A 17,753-nucleotide genomic window follows, 5' to 3' on the forward strand; every position below is an offset into this window, starting at 1 on the left:
TGCTGTTTTTTTTCACGCTCAACTGTTTCCCGTGCTTCTTGATATTAGGAAGGTGTTCTTAATGTTTTGTACACTGTGTATAGCCTCACTACATGGGTAAAACTAAAAAAAAATGTGGATGGTCAGCCTTGCATACATAGCTCTGTCTATTAATTTGAGAGAGGTTACATTTATCCAACCCCATCCCTCAACCTTTGACCTAAACTGGGGTGGGGATGAGCTTTGTTATTGTTTCAACTGCAGATTGCCTCTTTATTTATCGCCACACCCTACCATTTAGTATAGAACTTTAGTATAGAACTACCATTTAGTATAGAACCCCCTCTACTTATCGCCTATCTGAATAAAAGGTACAAAGGGAGAAAAAAAGTTATTTGGTCGACCAAACCACAGACAACCTTTTGCAGTTCTAACGCTTCAGCCTCACCCCACCAGGTGCATAATAGCCATCCACCATTTCAATGTTTTACAACTGAAGTTGTATTTAATAATGAATAACAACTTTACAAATACAGAAATATGCCACTCAGCAGATGCTTGTATCCAAAGTTTGAGTGCATACCAGTATGTGATCCCTGCAGGATTTGAACCCTCCACCTTGTCATTGCTAGCGACAAACTCTTATAAACTGAGCCACACTGGACCAAATGCTCTTTCCTCCATCTTTCCTTTCTTCCTTGAGACAATTATTGTTCTGGTTAGGTTGGGGCCTGTTCCGGAATATCTAGTCCATCTCAATAAAATAATTATACTCTCCTTGAAAAAAATAATCTAAACTCCATGATAAGACAATCATCATGTCTCCTTTATTTCATTACATTTCTATCTGCACTGCTCAAAATGCTTCCACCACCTGAGTTAAGCCCCTGCTCTCATGTGGCTCTGTCATCATCCACTCATGAGCAGTTTGTCATATGCAAGTCCATTTGTGTGTTTGTACCATATGTGTTCCTGATGAAGAGGGCATGAGGTTGTTATGTTCGGCTAAGGACAGGGATGGTCTATGATACAGGCCTTGCTAAGAACAGGCTGTCTAGCCTCATCAGTGTGCTCTGCAGCAGAGCGAGATAATTGACCTATTAAAAGCACAGACGCTGAATTGGGAATAGTGAGGCGCTCGCACAATGTTTTGTCTGCATTTCTACCGTTGCTTATTACACCATTATCCAACTCTACCGTTGGATAATGGTGTCCCGTCATTTAATTACACCGCTCTCTGTAATTATCAATAAGCAGAGGTCTAAAGTAACAAATTACAACTGCTCTTGTTACTGTTATTGAGTAGCTTTTCTTGTACTTTTTTAAGTAATTTTACTTCTTGATTAAAATGTAATTTAAGGAGCAGTACTTCTACTTGAGTATGATATTTTAGTACTCTTTCCACCCTTGTTGACAGGTGACACCATTGACTCAAGACATCAACATTTGTCTTAAATATCAAATAACAATTATCATTTTGAAACACTGCCTCTCAAATAATTTTCATACATATAGGTAGGGACCAGAAAATATTGGCTCAATGTGGAGACATTGCCATGTGTTGACATGGATAAGCTTAAGCTTAAACAGCTGCGTTTACACTAACGTGGTCTCAGGGCATTTTGTCTTATTTTGTACGGAAATCTGTGACACTCCATTTAGTATGAAATATTAGGTTACATTATGAATGGAATAGCGGTCGTACAATATCATACATCTTACCTGGACGTAAAATAGCATACAAATTGGATGAGGTAACTTTGCGGCTATAGAACCCTGACCTGTTCACCGAACGTGCTACCTGTCCCAGACATGCTGTTTTCAACTCTCTAGAGACAGCAGAAGCGGTAGAGATACTCTCAATGATTGGCTATGAAAAGCCAACTGACATTTTCTCCTGAGGTGCTGACTTGTTGCACCCTCGACAACCACTGTGATTATTATTATTTGACCATGCTGGTCATTTATGAACATTTGAACATCTTGGCCATGTTCTGTTATAATCTCCACCCGGCACAGCCATAAGAGGACTGGCCACCCCTCATAGCCTGGTTCCTCTCTAGGTTTCTTCCTAGGTTTTGGCCTTTCTAGGGAGTTTTTCCTAGCCAACGTGCTTCTACACCTGCATTGCCTGCTGTTTGGGGTTTTAAGCTGGGTTTCTGTACAGCACTTTGATATATCAGCTGATGTAAGAAGGGCTATATAAATAAATTTGATTTGATTTCAATACATTTGACTTACCATACATCTTGGAAGACGAGACCAGGTTCCTTGTTGTGCTTTAACAACAAAGAATTACGGGGATAATTTACATTGGTGGTTAGGGGAACTAACAACAAAAGTTAGGATTATTTGAAAAGGTTAGAACTAAAATCACAAAAGGTAGGTGAATTTACGTAGCCAATTAGGTGAATTGACCTAAGCTTAGAATAAGGGCAAAGGTTAGCTAAAGTTGTCCCCGACTCTCCTCGAACATGCAACCTTTAGATTGCTAGAAGATCGCCGATTACGCCCACCCACCCTCTTTAACCCTACTTTTGTTTCTGTCTATAGTAACTTAACCATTAGTAGGTATCAAGTCTTGGAGGGGCTCAGAAATACATAAAGTGTTTCATATTGTAGGCTGTTTAAACAGGCAGCTCAATTGTGATCGATTGCCCAATTATTGGCAAAAGATTTGATCTGATTAGACAAAATACCAATTAATGGTACAGGCTGCTGCCTGTGTTCATGTAGTCATAATGATCTGATCTTGACCACATGAACAAAAATGTTTTTTGAAAAGACACTATATGAATTTAATCCTGACCTGAATGAGGAAAACTCATTTGGGCAGAATTCTAGGGATCCTTCTCAATTATTCTTCCTCAATGACTTACACAGGTGATAAGGAAGGCCTAAATTCAATTGGATCGAGCAATAACCAGCAACAACTGACACCCACATAGCTGATGTTTTGGCGGTGTCGGAGCGGTCAAATCTGTGAGCAGCTGCTCTTGTGATCATTGTCAGAAATCTACACCCCTCCAACTCACAAAAGTTCCGAATTAGAAAGTCTAGGCTATATAGAAATAATGACGCTCAAATTGAAAATCATTAAATTGAGGATTATATCAGTTTAATTGTGCAGATTACATCTCACATTCCAGTGTTCAAACTTGTAAACAAGGCTACGAGGGATTTCCGTTCAGCCAATGGCAATGTCCGCTTTAGGTATAATGCCGGGAGCCACTTGTGGATTTGAAAATTAGAAAAAGTTACAATTTAACCTGGACTTCAGTCTCAAAATACACATCAGCCAATTAAAATGGTTGATTTACTCGCATGTGATAGAACGCTACATTGTAGCTGGTCCCATCAGATAACCAGGCACATGTTAGCCCTATGCTAACCTCACCAGGTGGCAGTGTATATAATTAGGCCTAAGAACTGGCACACAGCAACATTTAGCTGAACACACTACTACTGTGTTCAAGAGAAATGCTTTAAATGTTGTCATTCAACGAGCATGAAACTTCAGTCACAAACCGTGGTTTAAGTGAGCCAGAGTTTCCCGGAGCGGGGCTCCTGCACCTTGGGCCCAAGGGAGAGCCAGGTGGATCCGAGCTCCAGCACATAACATTTCAAAATATTAAAGTATGATAAACCATCATGTCAATCAATCAGTTTATCCAACTCAAAATAATACTTTTACCCAACTCTAATTACCCCAATTTACACTTATTGTGAGTAAACTAAATTTGAGAAAACATGAATATACTATTTGAGTTGGATAAACATATTTCAAGTTAGATGGGTGACATGCCAATTACATGTTGGCAGGAGACAGTGACTGATTAAGCACAGAACACAATCCTTATAAAACAGTTCCATATTTATTGCAAAATATTTTTGTACAGAATACAACTGAAAAAAACATTAACATAAGAATGGACAGTAAGGCCAACAGAACTCCAAGTGCTGTACTGTACACACACCAATAGTAACATTTGTTGCTTAAATATTATGTATGTACTTCTCATAGCAAACCTCTAGTGGTATATTTCAAAACCTCCTGGCTCTTCTAAAGTACCTGTGCACAGAGACTACTCACATGACCCCAGATGACAATATTTGATTATCTAATTCATTCAATCAGAAATGCTCGCAATACTCATCATGACTAAAAAAAAAATGTTTGGGCTCCACATTTTTTTTCATTGATATACTTTGGATCAGAATTCTTTAATATCAGTTGTTAATCAGAAGCGCCGTCTCAAATGACATCCTATTCCCTATGTAGTGCACCACCTTTTACCAGAGCCACGCACATCCTTTTGAAGATTTGGCACTGGTGTAACCTTAGTAGTACTTCTGAGTAAACCTTACTTTCCTCTCTCCCACACAGCTTTACAAGGCAGAGGTTACAGGTTACATTTTTCTGACATTCAAATGTACATCTTAATTGGCTCTCCCAAAGTTGGGATCTAATGTTACAAAACCCCTGTCACTGGAAGTTTACAATAGAAAAATTAAATAGAAGATTAAAATAGATCAATTTTTTTTAATGCATAAGCCCTTCGGAAAACAAACCAAACATTACAAAGGATGATTAACGATAAAGTACAATCCAAAATGCTTTGCCAAACACAGATTGGGGAGGGTTTCTTCCAGGTAGGATGACTATGATGTGAGACAGACATCTGTTTGAGAGAAAAAAAGATATATGACAAGAAAACAGAGTCCAAAGGCTGCCAAAATTCCACATTGTGACGAAATAAAGAAAAAGCAAATACATGCTCATTTATTTTCTGGCTCAGCTTTGGTAGAAGTTCACACACCTCGCTTGATCAGTTCCTGTTCTGTATTGGAGGATTGATTCATCATCGTGTACAGTATCAGTGTTCTTCCTCTATTTAGAGGACACAAAGGCCTCCAGAAGTCAAAAGTCATTCTGTCCAAAAAGAGTCCAAAGTTGACCTAAACATAATGACAAACCTCTCTGCACCACCAAATGGGCTGAGCCCTGTCTGAGGCTGAGTGTGATGATGCTAGCAAGCAGGTATGTGGGCTGTGTAGTACAAATCTACACACTGAGGAGTATAACAGACGCTCAGGTTCAGATGAACAACAGACACAGGCTTCGATCATGCTTTCGATACATATCTATAAAGAACAAAGCCGATGGGTATCTGGGTGATGGTATAATGAAAATTAGTTGCACTTTGTCATCTGACAAAGTCTTTCCTTTGAAGCAGCACACAAACCCCTCTCTACGATGGTGTAATTTAAACAATTTCATACCTAAAGCAGGAAAGGTAAGTTGGACCGAAGTGAACTTATCCACAGGTCTATTCTGCTATAAAAGCTCTAGCTGTTGTGTTACCAGATCTCAACTACAAGTCCCTTAATGAACACACACCAAATTGTCAGATGGCTCCAACGTATAAAGGGTTGACAAAAAAAAAACATTCCGTAACCTTTGATACTAGAAGTGTTTCAATGAATCAGGACCCTGAGTAGAGAAGGACATTTCAGCAGAAATCCTTTTTTTACTGAGCAAACACCAAAAATAATATGACTTTAGCTAAATAGAAACACCTTTAGACATAAATAACTCAGTACTAATTACTGGTACTCTTAAAACCACACATCTAACCAAACCCACAACACAGTCTTCAGCTTAGAATATGCATATACTCATGCATATATAGTGTGTATTTTCCCCTTGTGTACGTACGGCAAGCGTGAGGGGCTATACAGAGGAGCCTTTAGTTATACCATCACCCTCAGGAGACTAACACTGATAACAAAGAGCTTCATACGAAGGAGAGCAAACATAATACACCGGATTCAAGACAGGGAGACATCAGCCAGTTCTCTGCAGCCTTGTAAACAGGGTAGGCAAGACAGGCAAACAGGGGGAACAGGGTGGGATGCAATCTAACAGGGAGTAACAGACATCCTCTTAGAGCAGCACAAGTGATGGACTATTCAGAGGGACTTCCTCCCTGGTTCGTAGGGATGTCCTCCTTGTGGACCAATGGGAATGGAGCTTGCAGCACTACTGCCTCCTCCTGATGCAACCTGCTGCTGCTGCTACACACTGGGAGCCACGGACAAAGCATTGCCGAGCATTTCAGGGGCCATGACTGGATTTGAAGAAATGAAGAAACAGGCAACAACAAAACAAAAAAATCAGTACGACCACATCCAGCTCATTGACACTGCTGGGAACCCTGGGTGCAACGTCACGCAATGGAACACAACAAAGCACAGCAGCTGAGCCAGGATGGACAATCGAGTGGCTAATCCCAAAGGACTGAGGAGCAGACTGACTGGGCCACAGGGGGAGGGGAAGAGAGGAAGAAAGGAGGAGGGCCTGGTTCAGACAAAGAGCTGGATGCGCTCCCGGATGGTCTGCCTGCAGATGGGGCAGGTCTTGAGGGCGGCGCTGCAGTCGATGCAGGAGGCGTGGCCGCACTGGAAAACCAGCTTGATATGGTTGTCGATGCAGATGGGGCAGGTGATGCGCTCCTCCATCTGGCGGTAGCGTGACTGCAGCTGCTCCAGCAGGTTGTGCTGCTCGGAGTTCTCCGAGCCCGGGCTGCAGTCCACCTCTGTCTGGTCTGGAGGGAGAGGAAGGGGAATCAATCAATCATTCCCTTCAACATCACACAGTATTGTGATCTGTACTAGTATTAGTATGACCCGGACATCTTCTATTTACCAATTTCTACCAATGCTCCTCACCGACACGCATCAATAAAAATCTGAAAACAAGACAGGCCTTCTACTCATCTGTGGTATCATTACCTTGTCTAATTTTCTTTGTGATCGTGACCTGGCATTTGATGCATTTCTTCATTCGATGAGCACACTCTGTGGAGAGATTAGGGAGAAGCACAAGGAGTTACCTCAGATCCCAAACATCAAGACCTCAATCCTAAAATAAGGTACCGAGTACAATTGTGGGAACATCAAAGGCCAGTTTCCCCGGACACAGACAAAACCTAGTCCTGGACTAAAACCACTTTCAATGAATGCATTTTAGTCCAGGACTATCCTTAATGCTCCAGATGCCACCCACACCAGGGCTTGACATCCATTTATTTTTGCCACTTACCCTTCTGACAAGTAGGACTGATATTTTTACTTGTCCGAAAGCTGAAGTCACTTGTCCCAACAAATAAAAAAGGACCCTAACACCATCGGCCAAAAGGGTGACTGAAAATGAGTGAAGTACATAGGAGGAATCTGAAATAATTTCTAAGCTTGCCCATAGACCACATGTCAAAGTTGTTCCATGGAGGTCCGAGTGTCTGCGGGTTTTTGCTTCTCCCTTGTAATTAATTGATTGAATAAAAGTCACTGATTAGTAAGGAACTCCCCTCATCTGGTTGTCTAGGTCTTAATTGAAAGATAAAACTAGCAGACACATGGCCTTCCATGGAATGAGTTTGACACCACTGCAATAGACGATATTATTGCCCCCTAGCTACCATCCAAAATAATCTACAAAAAAATAGGTAAAAAGAAAGAAGACCGCATTTGGCTGGCATGCTACGGGAGGGACAAGCGCAATCATGACATTGACCAAATATACAGTGGGGCAAAAAAAGTATTTAGTCAGCCACCGGTTGTGCAAGTTCTCCCACTTAAAAAGATGAGAGAGGCCTGTAATTTTAAAATACTTATTTTCCAACATAATTTGCAAATAAATTCATAAAAAATCCTACAATGTGATTTTCAGGATTTTTTTCTTCTCATTTTGTCTGTCATAGTTGAAGTGTACCTATGATGAAAATTACAGGCCTCTCATCTTTTTAAGTGGGAGAACTTGCACAATTGGTGGCTGACTAAATATTTTTTTGCCCCATTGTATTTAGTGGAGCCAAATCTTTTTGAATAGCCTATTCCACTCTGGTGTAGCTGTGGCACGAAGGAGACGTGTAGTAGCCTAGGCCTATCTGGCTATCCGTGTGTGCCGAAGCGTGCAGATGGAATGAGTGACCCGGTCAACGAGCCTTGCTGGCTCATTGTGGGCTGCAGAGCAACTCTGCTGTCCTCAGAACTGGATTTCATTATTACCTTAGGCCTCACCTTAAAGGATCTCATTATTACCTTAAAGGATCTCATTATTACCTTAGGCCTCACCTTAAAGGATCTCATTATTACCTTAGGCCTCACCTTAAAGGATCTCATTATTACCTTAAAGGATCTCATTATTACCTTAGGCCTCACCTTAAGGATCTCATTATTACCTTAAAGGATCTCATTATTACCTTAGGCCTCACCTTAAACAATGTAAAACTTTCTGAAATGACTAATTCATTCTTTGATCATGAAATTGCAGGGCAGGACAGATCTAGCATGCATTAAACTGAAAGAGTGACTTAATAGGCCAAGTAATATTCATGTCAAATGGAGAGAAAATAGAACATTTGGGATCCTACAACAATAAGACACTGGAGTGTTGGATATAGGCAATTTACTGAGAATGTCAACCATGTACGCCCTGCTGTGCACTGCAGCATCACCGCTGCCTTATCCAATTCTGATTGGACTAATTGTTTGATATTGTATTTTTTTACTTGTCCATTTAGACAACTGAAATCTATATTCTGGTTGTCTGACAATTTTTTTATTTGTTTTTATTGCTCCGGACAAGCCTTAATGTCGAGCTCTGTACACTATCCATCTACCTTCGCAGGCAACAATGTGCTGGCAGGGGCAGAAGAGGACGAGCAGGGCCAGCTCGGAGCAGATGAGGCACTCGCTGGGCCCTGGCAGGGCGGGCATGGCCAGGTTGGTCATGGTGTTGGGCGTTGTGTGGACCCGCCGTAGGCTGGTGCTGCTCAGTGACGTGCCACACGTGATAGCCTGCAGCCGCTGCAACCTAAAAGGAACGGATGGATGGAAGACTGATTTGGTACACATACTGTATGATTAGAGGACAAATCCTATCTTCTTTCTTTTGGTTAGTTATTTGTTCTGGTCTTTTCTTTATCACTTATTTTAAAGCCCATTTATGTCTGATTGGGGCATTAATCTCCAGACTGAGCCATCGGAGTGAGGAGTGTGAGAGGTGTTGTTATAATAGTCACTGGCTGCTGTATGTACCGGTACTTCTCGGAGAAGCTCTTGATGAGCTGCAGCACGGCTGTATCCGCCACCAAGTCCAGGGGGCTCTTGCCCTTGTGGTTCGCATAGTTGATGTCGGCGCCCTCCTGTGCCAGGAAACAGGCGATGGCCGCGCCCACGCTCAGCTCCGTGTTACCCATCAACCCCGAGCTGCTCAGCTACACAGGAGACATGAAGAGGGCGGGAGAAGGAGGGGAAGAAGAAAGAGAATTGAGTTCTGATGAACCTTTAATCTGGTAAATTAAAGGAATCACATAAGTGAGCTTGAAAGCCGCACACATAAGATATAGCAGAGAGAGAGACAGACAGTACAGTGTACAACAACCACAACAAGAGTGTAATTACTGGAGACATAAGATTACACTAAAGCTAGTAACTGATCATTAGTATAAATTCATCAATAATCTTCTATTAATTATAGTAATCAGTGGCATGTCAGAGATGCAAGCTGCACACCTGTTTACTAAATTCAAAGGGCATGTCTGGTCCTCATACACAGACTAGTGTACCGCAAGGGTGTGTTGTCACTAAACCCAATGCACCCCAGCTGGACAAATCCAGAACCCCCCTCCTCCTTTGCTGACAATGTGAATACAGGGTACTAAGACTGGCCACCTTGAGATGGCCAGTTTGTGTTTGTTTACCCCATCCATCCACCAAGCCCCAAAAAAGGCTTGGCGGTTGGCCAGCATTGTTTGAGCGCTGCAGTGTTTGGGGTCGTGCCGATATGAGAGGATGCCCTTCGCCAGTGGCAGCTAGAACACAATGCTGATGATTTGCATTTACATAAAGCTCTTCTCAAAATAACAGTGCTTTATGTTGTAATTGTGCAGTTATTGGGGGGTAACTAATTCCTTCCACCAACAATCTGTTGCACCTACCTGGGGGTGTAGTCATACAAGGCTCTGTTGTTACCTTGTCCATATTGTAAAAGATAATTAATTCCCAATAACCTACCTAGCTAATAGAAGGAACACATTTTTTTGAATAGAGGTGAGGAGTGATTGTGCCTATATGAAGCTGGGGGAGAATCTCTCTCACACCGTCCTTCTCCTGGCCTGGGCTCCATCTTTACATGCTTCAGCCAACTCCATTGGCTACCATTGTGAACAAAAATCATAGGAGTTTGTCTAAAGCACATCTGGGACCAGGCTGCCCGGTTAAGGATGTGATCAGGACAACATAGAAAAACTAGCCTGTTGGAACTAGTCTGATCGCTGTGTTCACCATTCTAGGAAAAGCAGGATTTTGGCTAGGGGATAGGTCAGTTTCAAATGTATATGAATGGAGGACAATGTTAGAAATGCAGGAATTCCTGACTAATCAAGAAGGATCACACCCCTCCTCACAGTCCTACCTGACAGTAGAGCGAGGACGATGATGAGCCCGGGCCCCCCTCTCCTCTCTCCTGTGTGGTGGTTGTGGTGCTGGAGGTGGCCGGGGTGAGCTTGGCATTGGCCAGCTGCGGGCGGCTGAGGGCTACATGCATGGCCGTGTCCCCGTCCTCGTCCTCCACGTTGACATCGGCGCCCTCGGCCACCAGCAGCTGCACCAAGTCCCCGTGGCCCTGCGTCACCGCCAGCTGCAACGGCGTCTGGTTGCGGTTGTTGCGGATGTTGATGTCGCAGCGGCCCTGAGAGAGGGTGGATGAGAGGCCAGGGAAAGTTAGTTGGTGTGGTCGTTTTGAAGCGTAAAGGTACACGTTGATTTAATATAACTTTGTGATCATCTTTAGGTATTGCTGTCATGTAAACAATTTTGGAAGGCTAAGGTACAAATGTTAGATTGTATGTGTTTGCTTTTTATGTCACTGTCCTTTTATGTCACTGTGCTTTTATGTCACTGTCCTTTTATGTCACTGTCCTGTGACTGCCTGGTATCTAAGTATTTTCCTGTGCTGTTTTGTTCCTATTATGCTGTACTGTACTAAGATTGTGCACGGAGGGGTCAATTGGCTGGAAGAATACAATATTAAGGACAAACGGCTGATTTCGCTTTTCTGGGGCAGAAAAAGGTTCAAATGCTTGTGTTTCTTGTCAGAAACATTTAGGTCTTTAGGCCTAAGACATGGTAAAAACAACTAGACCTAATGGTTCCTCATAGCACTTTTTTATTTCATTTTAAATGTAGCCTATATTCAAATCCAGATGCATCTTATTCGAAAGACATAGCCTATAGGATAGGCTAAAATATATTATTTTGTTTAGGCTACTTTATTTATTTTGTTACTTGTAGTTCTTATTTTAAGATTTGTACAGTTAGATAGGAAAAAGGCATATCCTAATTGGCCTATTTGTTTTTTTGGGGATAAGCCAATGTTCATTCGTTACAAAGAAAGTTCCAAATAATAATTTTGTTTTATCTGATTGTCTATCTAGGATTTTTACAGTTCGATAGGCAAAAGGCATAGCCTAAAGATAATGGGCCTATTCGTTTTTAGCCCAATGTTTGTTTTATCTGATTGTTGTTGACTTTTATATAAATGCCACATTTTTAAGCTATTGAAAATACAGACTCATCATTCATTTATCTGCTGCGTGAGCACTTAAACAAATATTTATAATATTGTCGAAGTTTAACTGGAAGTAACGTTTATGCGGCTTTAATTGACAGTAGGCCTAGCCTATGTGTAGGCCTATATTTTTGACTGTTTGGTTTGCAAGGAGGGATTTTTTCCAACAGCACAATTGTTCTAGTACTTGTAATGTTTAGTGTGGTATTTCTGTCCCAGTTTCAAAGGATGCTGTCAATGCAGAATTAAGGAAAGTTTATTGGAAAGTTCATTTTAAGCCAACAAGTCGTTGAAAGTGTTGCATGGAAACAACTCTTCTAGCTGCTCCACAACCAAACATGTCATATCTGTTAAGAGCCACCAGGAGGAGGTCTCCTTCCTAACTCTGGGGAGCAGAGAGCGAAGGGGAGACAGAAAGATACAGAGATATACAGGCTGGGTGAAACCCCTTTTTAGCCCCGTTCCTTACTTCTTTTACAAGGATCTCGGCCACGTCTCGGTGGTTGTTGAGGGCGGCCAGGTGCAGAGCTGAGAAGCCGTCCTCCTTCTTGACGTCCACCAGCTGACGCGCCCGAGCCAAGATCTTCTCCGTGGCCCTGTGGAAACAAATGGCCTTGAGTTCAGATGGGATATATAGTGCACTACTCATATAATGTACATGTTTCATGCCTTGGGGACAGAAGAGTGCTTTATGGATTATAATCACACACACACACACACACACACACACACACACACACACACACACACACACACACACACACACACACACACACACACACACACACACACACACACACACACACACACACACACACACACACACACACACACACACACACACACACACACACACACACACACACACACACACACACCCTGGAATCAGAGACTATGTTGTGACGTAGGTCAATGTGTCACATCGGATGATGTGACACATTGGATGATGGCACAGACAGCTGCTTCAGGAGTTAGAACTAAGCCGTCATAAGAAGGAAAGGAAACGACACAGCCAGCGAGCCCCAACATTGGTCAGGGATTTCCATTAGGCAGTGTTAAGCGTTTTACTAAGGAGCAGCAGCTCTGAACAGCATTGACCTCCAGCTCTCGGCTGAACTTGCATTAAAGGATTGCCGTTGCTCATTCCTAACACCCTCCTCCTCCCCCGTCATACATCTCACTCTACCATCAGTCACTTCCTCCACCATTCCCACACTCAGATAAATCTTCCCCAAGCACTCATCATAATTCACTCTAATTCACACCACATATTCATGCCACAAAATGTTTTCTATAACTACTTCCACAGACTTTCGCCAATCTCCATAGTGTGCAAAGTGAGAGGTGGTGGTGGTGGAGGAAAGACTGAGCTGGGGCTTTGAGAAAGAATAGGACCGGTGTATTGAATAATCCTGCTTTGTTATTCAAGCACTGGGTTTTGATATTGCAGTCCGTCGAGGGGCTGGCTGGCTGGCTGGAAAGCAGGGCTGTCCGTGTCCATCCTCTGCGCCGGCTGCTTTATGGCGTGTGAAATTGAACTCAACAGACCTTAGTTAGTCAGTGCCCCAGTCCCTTAGCCCTGGCCTGTACAGTATTATTCAGTTCTCGGGCCACTGCAGACAGGCAGGCTCTTTCCCATTAGTTAGTTGTTTTTAACTTGCATCTCATTTTTAATAATCTAATGTCAACATGAAGCGTTTGCATCTCCAAGTTACTGTTAAATAATTTTAAATGTCATGAGGCATCTAGAAATTATATTCTTCAAGAAAAATGTAAATGACCACTACTAAACAGCAAATTAGACATTTGAGTGTCGACTCGACTGGGTAACCGTTTAGTATAAGTAATTACAGTAGTGTACAGTAAAAGCACGGTCAGAGGATGCATAGTCAAATTATTTCTGCTGCGGAGTGCAATAAGGGGGTTTAATGCAGCATTATTTATGATAGCAACAAAGTGCTGCTAATTGCAGCCCTCATTAACACATGCTCATCTGTTTCAGACGCATTACTGTACACGACCAGCAGAGCTGGCTGGGACGAAACAAAAGGGCTGGGAATTGCCAGGGACCTCACGAAAAGATATTATCATGATGCTTAGGTGCCGATACGATATGTATTGCGATTCTCAAGATACTTAGGTGCCGACACGATATATAATGTGATTCTCATGACTCTACATGTATTGTGATTTGATACTGAGATTTCATTGCGATTTGATGTTCCATACATATTTCTCACTATGTCTGCTGCATAGAGATAAGAGAGCATGATAAAAGTTTGATCAGTCATGGAAATAAAAGTGCTGAAAACATGATGGCTCACTATTTAAAAAAAAGATGGAGAACAAGATATATACGATGAAAAATACTAGAGTTTTGGCTCAGGTACAACATTTATTTTTTTTTATGTTTACAAATCAATATAATATCGTCCAAAATAATGTTGCGATATGTAACTGTATAGATCCCCCCCATCCCTAGGAAACAACCAGCAGATGGTCATGGTCAGCCAGCCTTGCTAGAAGCAGCTCATCACATACTGTACTACTGGTGGGGGGGGGACATCCAGGTCATTTGTACCTGCAGTGCGGATCACATAGGGAGGAGGGGGAGGCAAAATGGAGGGTGGATAGGGAGGTTGTCACGGCTGCCTCCCTCACTCCTCCATCAAAACCGCATCTCTCAGATCCCCCCTACCCCTCCCCACTTCACAAGCTCATAGTCCCGCCCCCTCCCCTTGCAGCCCTTGGAAAGTGTTTCTGATTGGATTTTTGCTCAATCACTCCGTCGCATCTTACCTCGCCTCCCCTCGGTTTAGATTTCTGCATCATTTCCATAATAACCCCTGCACATTCATGAATATTCCCATATCTACGAGGCATTACTGTCTTAACATGAGCTCAAACAGCACGAGTTGAGGGCATTCCAACGCTATGATAATGACTTCACTAGAGAGCAAATGTATTTTTGGGTTCTCATCGTTTGGTATTAATCGTGGACTCAATGGGGAAATAAACATCGCTTCTAAGTGACATTGATTTGAGGAGGTGGAAAGAAATGTGTGTTCATTTGCTGAGTAACTATGTGACGCAGTTAGAGGGACAGAGGAAGTCATCTCAGATGTTTAATGTTGCTGTGGTTGGACTGTGTGTGAGGGATAAGGCCTAGCTGGGGTAAGTACAGACAGATGGACTGGCCTTTGGCTGGGAGCCTGGCTGGGGACTCGGGAAGGAGCACTGAGAGCCCAGGTCACCAGATAGAGAGATGAAGAGAGAGATTGAGGAAGATTGGAGAGAGGCAGGGAGGGTGAAAAGAGACAGCGGTGAGCGAGAAAGAGGGAAAGAGAGAGAAAGGGCCTCTATGAGGCTCTCTGTCTCATTGTCTGCCTGTGTCTGGGGAGCTCCAGTACTCCTCTGGCTGCCTGCCTCTGGGGAGCTCCAGTATTCCTCTGGCTGCCTGTGTCTGGGGAGCTCCAGTACTCCTCTGGCTGCCTGCCTCTGGGGAGCTCCAGTACTCCTCTGGCTGCCTGCGTCTGGGGAGCTCCAGTACTCCTCTGGCTGCCTGCGTCTGGGGAGCTCCAGTACTCCTCTGGCTGCCTGCCTCTGGGGAGCTCCAGTACTCCTCTGGCTGCCTGCCTCTGGGGAGCTCCAGTACTCCTCTGGCTGCCTGCCTCTGGGGAGCTCCAGTACTCCTCTGGCTGCCTGCGTCTGGGGAGCTCCAGTACTCCTCTGGCTGCCTGCCTCTGGGGAGCTCCAGTACTCCTCTGGCTGCCTGCCTCTGGGGAGCTCCAGTACTCCTCTGGCTGCCTGCCTCTGGGGAGCTCCAGTACTCCTCTGGCTGCCTGCCTCTGGGGAGCTCCAGTACTCCTCTGGCTGCCTGCCTCTGGGGAGCTCCAGTACTCCTCTGGCTGCCTGCCTCTGGGGAGCTCCAGTACTCCTCTGGCTGCCTGCCTCTGGGGAGCTCCAGTACTCCTCTGGCTGCCTGCCTCTGGGGAGCTCCAGTACTCCTCTGGCTGCCTGCCTCTGGGGAGCTCCAGTACTCCTCTGGCTGCCTGCCTCTGGGGAGCTCCAGTACTCCTTTGGCTGCCTGCCTCTGGGGAGCTCCAGTACTCCTCTGGCTGCCTGCCTCTGGGGAGTTCCAGTACTCCTCTGGCTGCCTGCCTCTGGGGAGCTCCAGTACTCCTCTGGCTGCCTGCCTCTGGGGAGCTCCAGTACTCCTCTGGCTGCCTGCCTCTGGGGAGCTCCAGTACTCCTCTGGCTGCCTGCCTCTGGGGAGCTCCAGTACTCCTCTGGCTGCCTGCCTCTGGGGAGCTCCAGTACTCCTCTGGCTGCCTGCGTCTGGGGAGCTCCAGTACTCCTCTGGCTGCCTGCGTCTGGGGAGCTCCAGTACTCCTCTGGCTGCCTGCGTCTGGGGAGCTCCAGTACTCCTCTGGCTGCCTGCGTCTGGGGACCTCCAGTACTCCTCTGGCTGCCTGCCTCTGGGGAGCTCCAGTACTCCTCTGGCTGCCTGCCTCTGGGGAGCTCCAGTACTCCTCTGCCTTCCGAGGATCCTTTTAGAACTAGGTTCTTTCTCCATTTCCTCAGATAAACTAAATAAATACCTTCAATCAAATAAACAAATGCACATTTGAGAGGAGCAAGAGAAGAATTTGCTAATTATGACTAAAACTCAAAACCGCTTTAAGGTTGCTACTTTGGGGTAAAAGAAACCCAAATAACTAAACAATGAAAGAAACTTGGCACTTGGGCATCTTTCAGCAAAAAAACCCTAAAGGCCAAAAGCCGAAACTAGTTGGTTCTACTTTTAGCTATAAATACACTTTTTTTTTTATTCCGTTGTTCTCCACTATACCTCAGCATGCATGCATACATACCTACAAAAAGTTTGAATACCACTGCTGTAATACATGTACAGTGGGGAGAACAAGTATTTGATACACTGCCGATTTTGCAGGTTTTCCTACTTACAAAGCATGTAGAGGCAAATGAATTACTTAAAAATCATACAATGTGATTTTCTAGATTTTTATTTTAGATTCCGTCTCTCACAGTTGAAGTGTACCTATGATAAATATTACAGACCTCTACATGCTTTGTAAGTAGGAAAACCTGCAAAATCAGCAGCTTATCAAATACTTGTTCTCCCCACTGTGTGTACATTTATAGAATAGAGATACAAGCAGTATAGGGCAGATGTGTGTGTTTACTGTGGAATTCACGGGGGTATAGTTATTTAATCCCCCCAGAGCTGTGGGAGTGAGCTGTGCCAATGTGCCAATGGCAATAACATCTGCTAAATATGTGTATGTGACCAATTACATTTGATTTGATTTGGGGAGGAGGGTCCTGGCTTGTGGCACAAATCCCATACTGATAATATACTTTTTCGTGCTTCAGGTTCAATTCATCTATGTGTGACTTTGTTGAGCTTCACAATCAACTGTAGAAACTTTTGGATGCCTTGGGCATAATTGCTGCCAAACCTTGTCCATAGACTGCTTACAGGGTAAGGAAACTAATTTGTCATTTGGGTGAATTATCCCTTTAACAGTAACACAAGTGTCTTGCTGTATGGTGTTGGGTTAAGCAAAGCCAGTTACTCTAGACCAGTGGTTCCCAACTCCAGTCCTCCAGTACCCCCAACAGCACACATTTTTGTTGTAGCCCCAGACAAACTCACCTGATTGAACTCATTGAGGGCCTGATGAATAGTTGACAACTTGAATCAGGTGTGCTTGTCTGGGGCTACAATAGAAATGTGTACTGTTGGGGGTACTTGAGGACTGGAGTTGGGAACCACTGGTTACGCCATGACTAACAGACTGTTCTGATGCCAATAGAATGTCTAACAGTTGCGTTCTGGTGTACTTCAATCACTTGTTGGGTCTATAAGCATATGTTCTGTCCTGTATTTCAGTCCTATCACCCTGAATAAGGCACCGTGATGCCCATACGTTGGTGGTTTACCCAATACATTACTGGGAGCTTGTATAGAGTGTGCAACTCTTTATTTTTTATAGCCTACAGTTTTCACTGTTTGTCAGTACCTTTACTAACTTTTTGGGGGTGTGCGCCAGCTCAAGCTTTCACTAGACTCTGGGGTTTAAAGGCCTGACGAAGAACAAAACTTAAAGCAATG

At 43.8% G+C, this 17,753-nt stretch overlaps 1 protein-coding gene across 4 annotated transcripts in view; it reads right to left on the bottom strand.

Annotated features, from left to right (window-relative positions):
- Positions 1–3,835: 3,835 nt before the first annotated feature.
- LOC139368650 (E3 ubiquitin-protein ligase MIB2-like) overlaps positions 3,836–17,753 on the bottom strand; it is a 72,296-nt gene continuing 58,378 nt past the window's right edge. For all 4 annotated transcript variants that reach the window (XM_071107808.1, XM_071107809.1, XM_071107807.1 and 1 more), the window contains 6 exons: positions 12,084–12,210; positions 10,460–10,735; positions 9,082–9,260; positions 8,664–8,857; positions 6,775–6,840; positions 3,836–6,587 (listed from right to left, as the gene is read on the bottom strand). In XM_071107808.1, coding sequence (XP_070963909.1) covers positions 6,346–6,587; positions 6,775–6,840; positions 8,664–8,857; positions 9,082–9,260; positions 10,460–10,735; positions 12,084–12,210 — 1,084 coding nt within the window. In that variant the 3' untranslated portion in view covers positions 3,836–6,345. The remainder of the gene's footprint in view (positions 6,588–6,774; positions 6,841–8,663; positions 8,858–9,081; positions 9,261–10,459; positions 10,736–12,083; positions 12,211–17,753) is intronic.

Source organism: Oncorhynchus clarkii, chromosome 16, assembly GCF_045791955.1.
Source record: "Oncorhynchus clarkii lewisi isolate Uvic-CL-2024 chromosome 16, UVic_Ocla_1.0, whole genome shotgun sequence".
NCBI classification, from domain to species: Eukaryota; Metazoa; Chordata; class Actinopteri; order Salmoniformes; family Salmonidae; genus Oncorhynchus; species Oncorhynchus clarkii.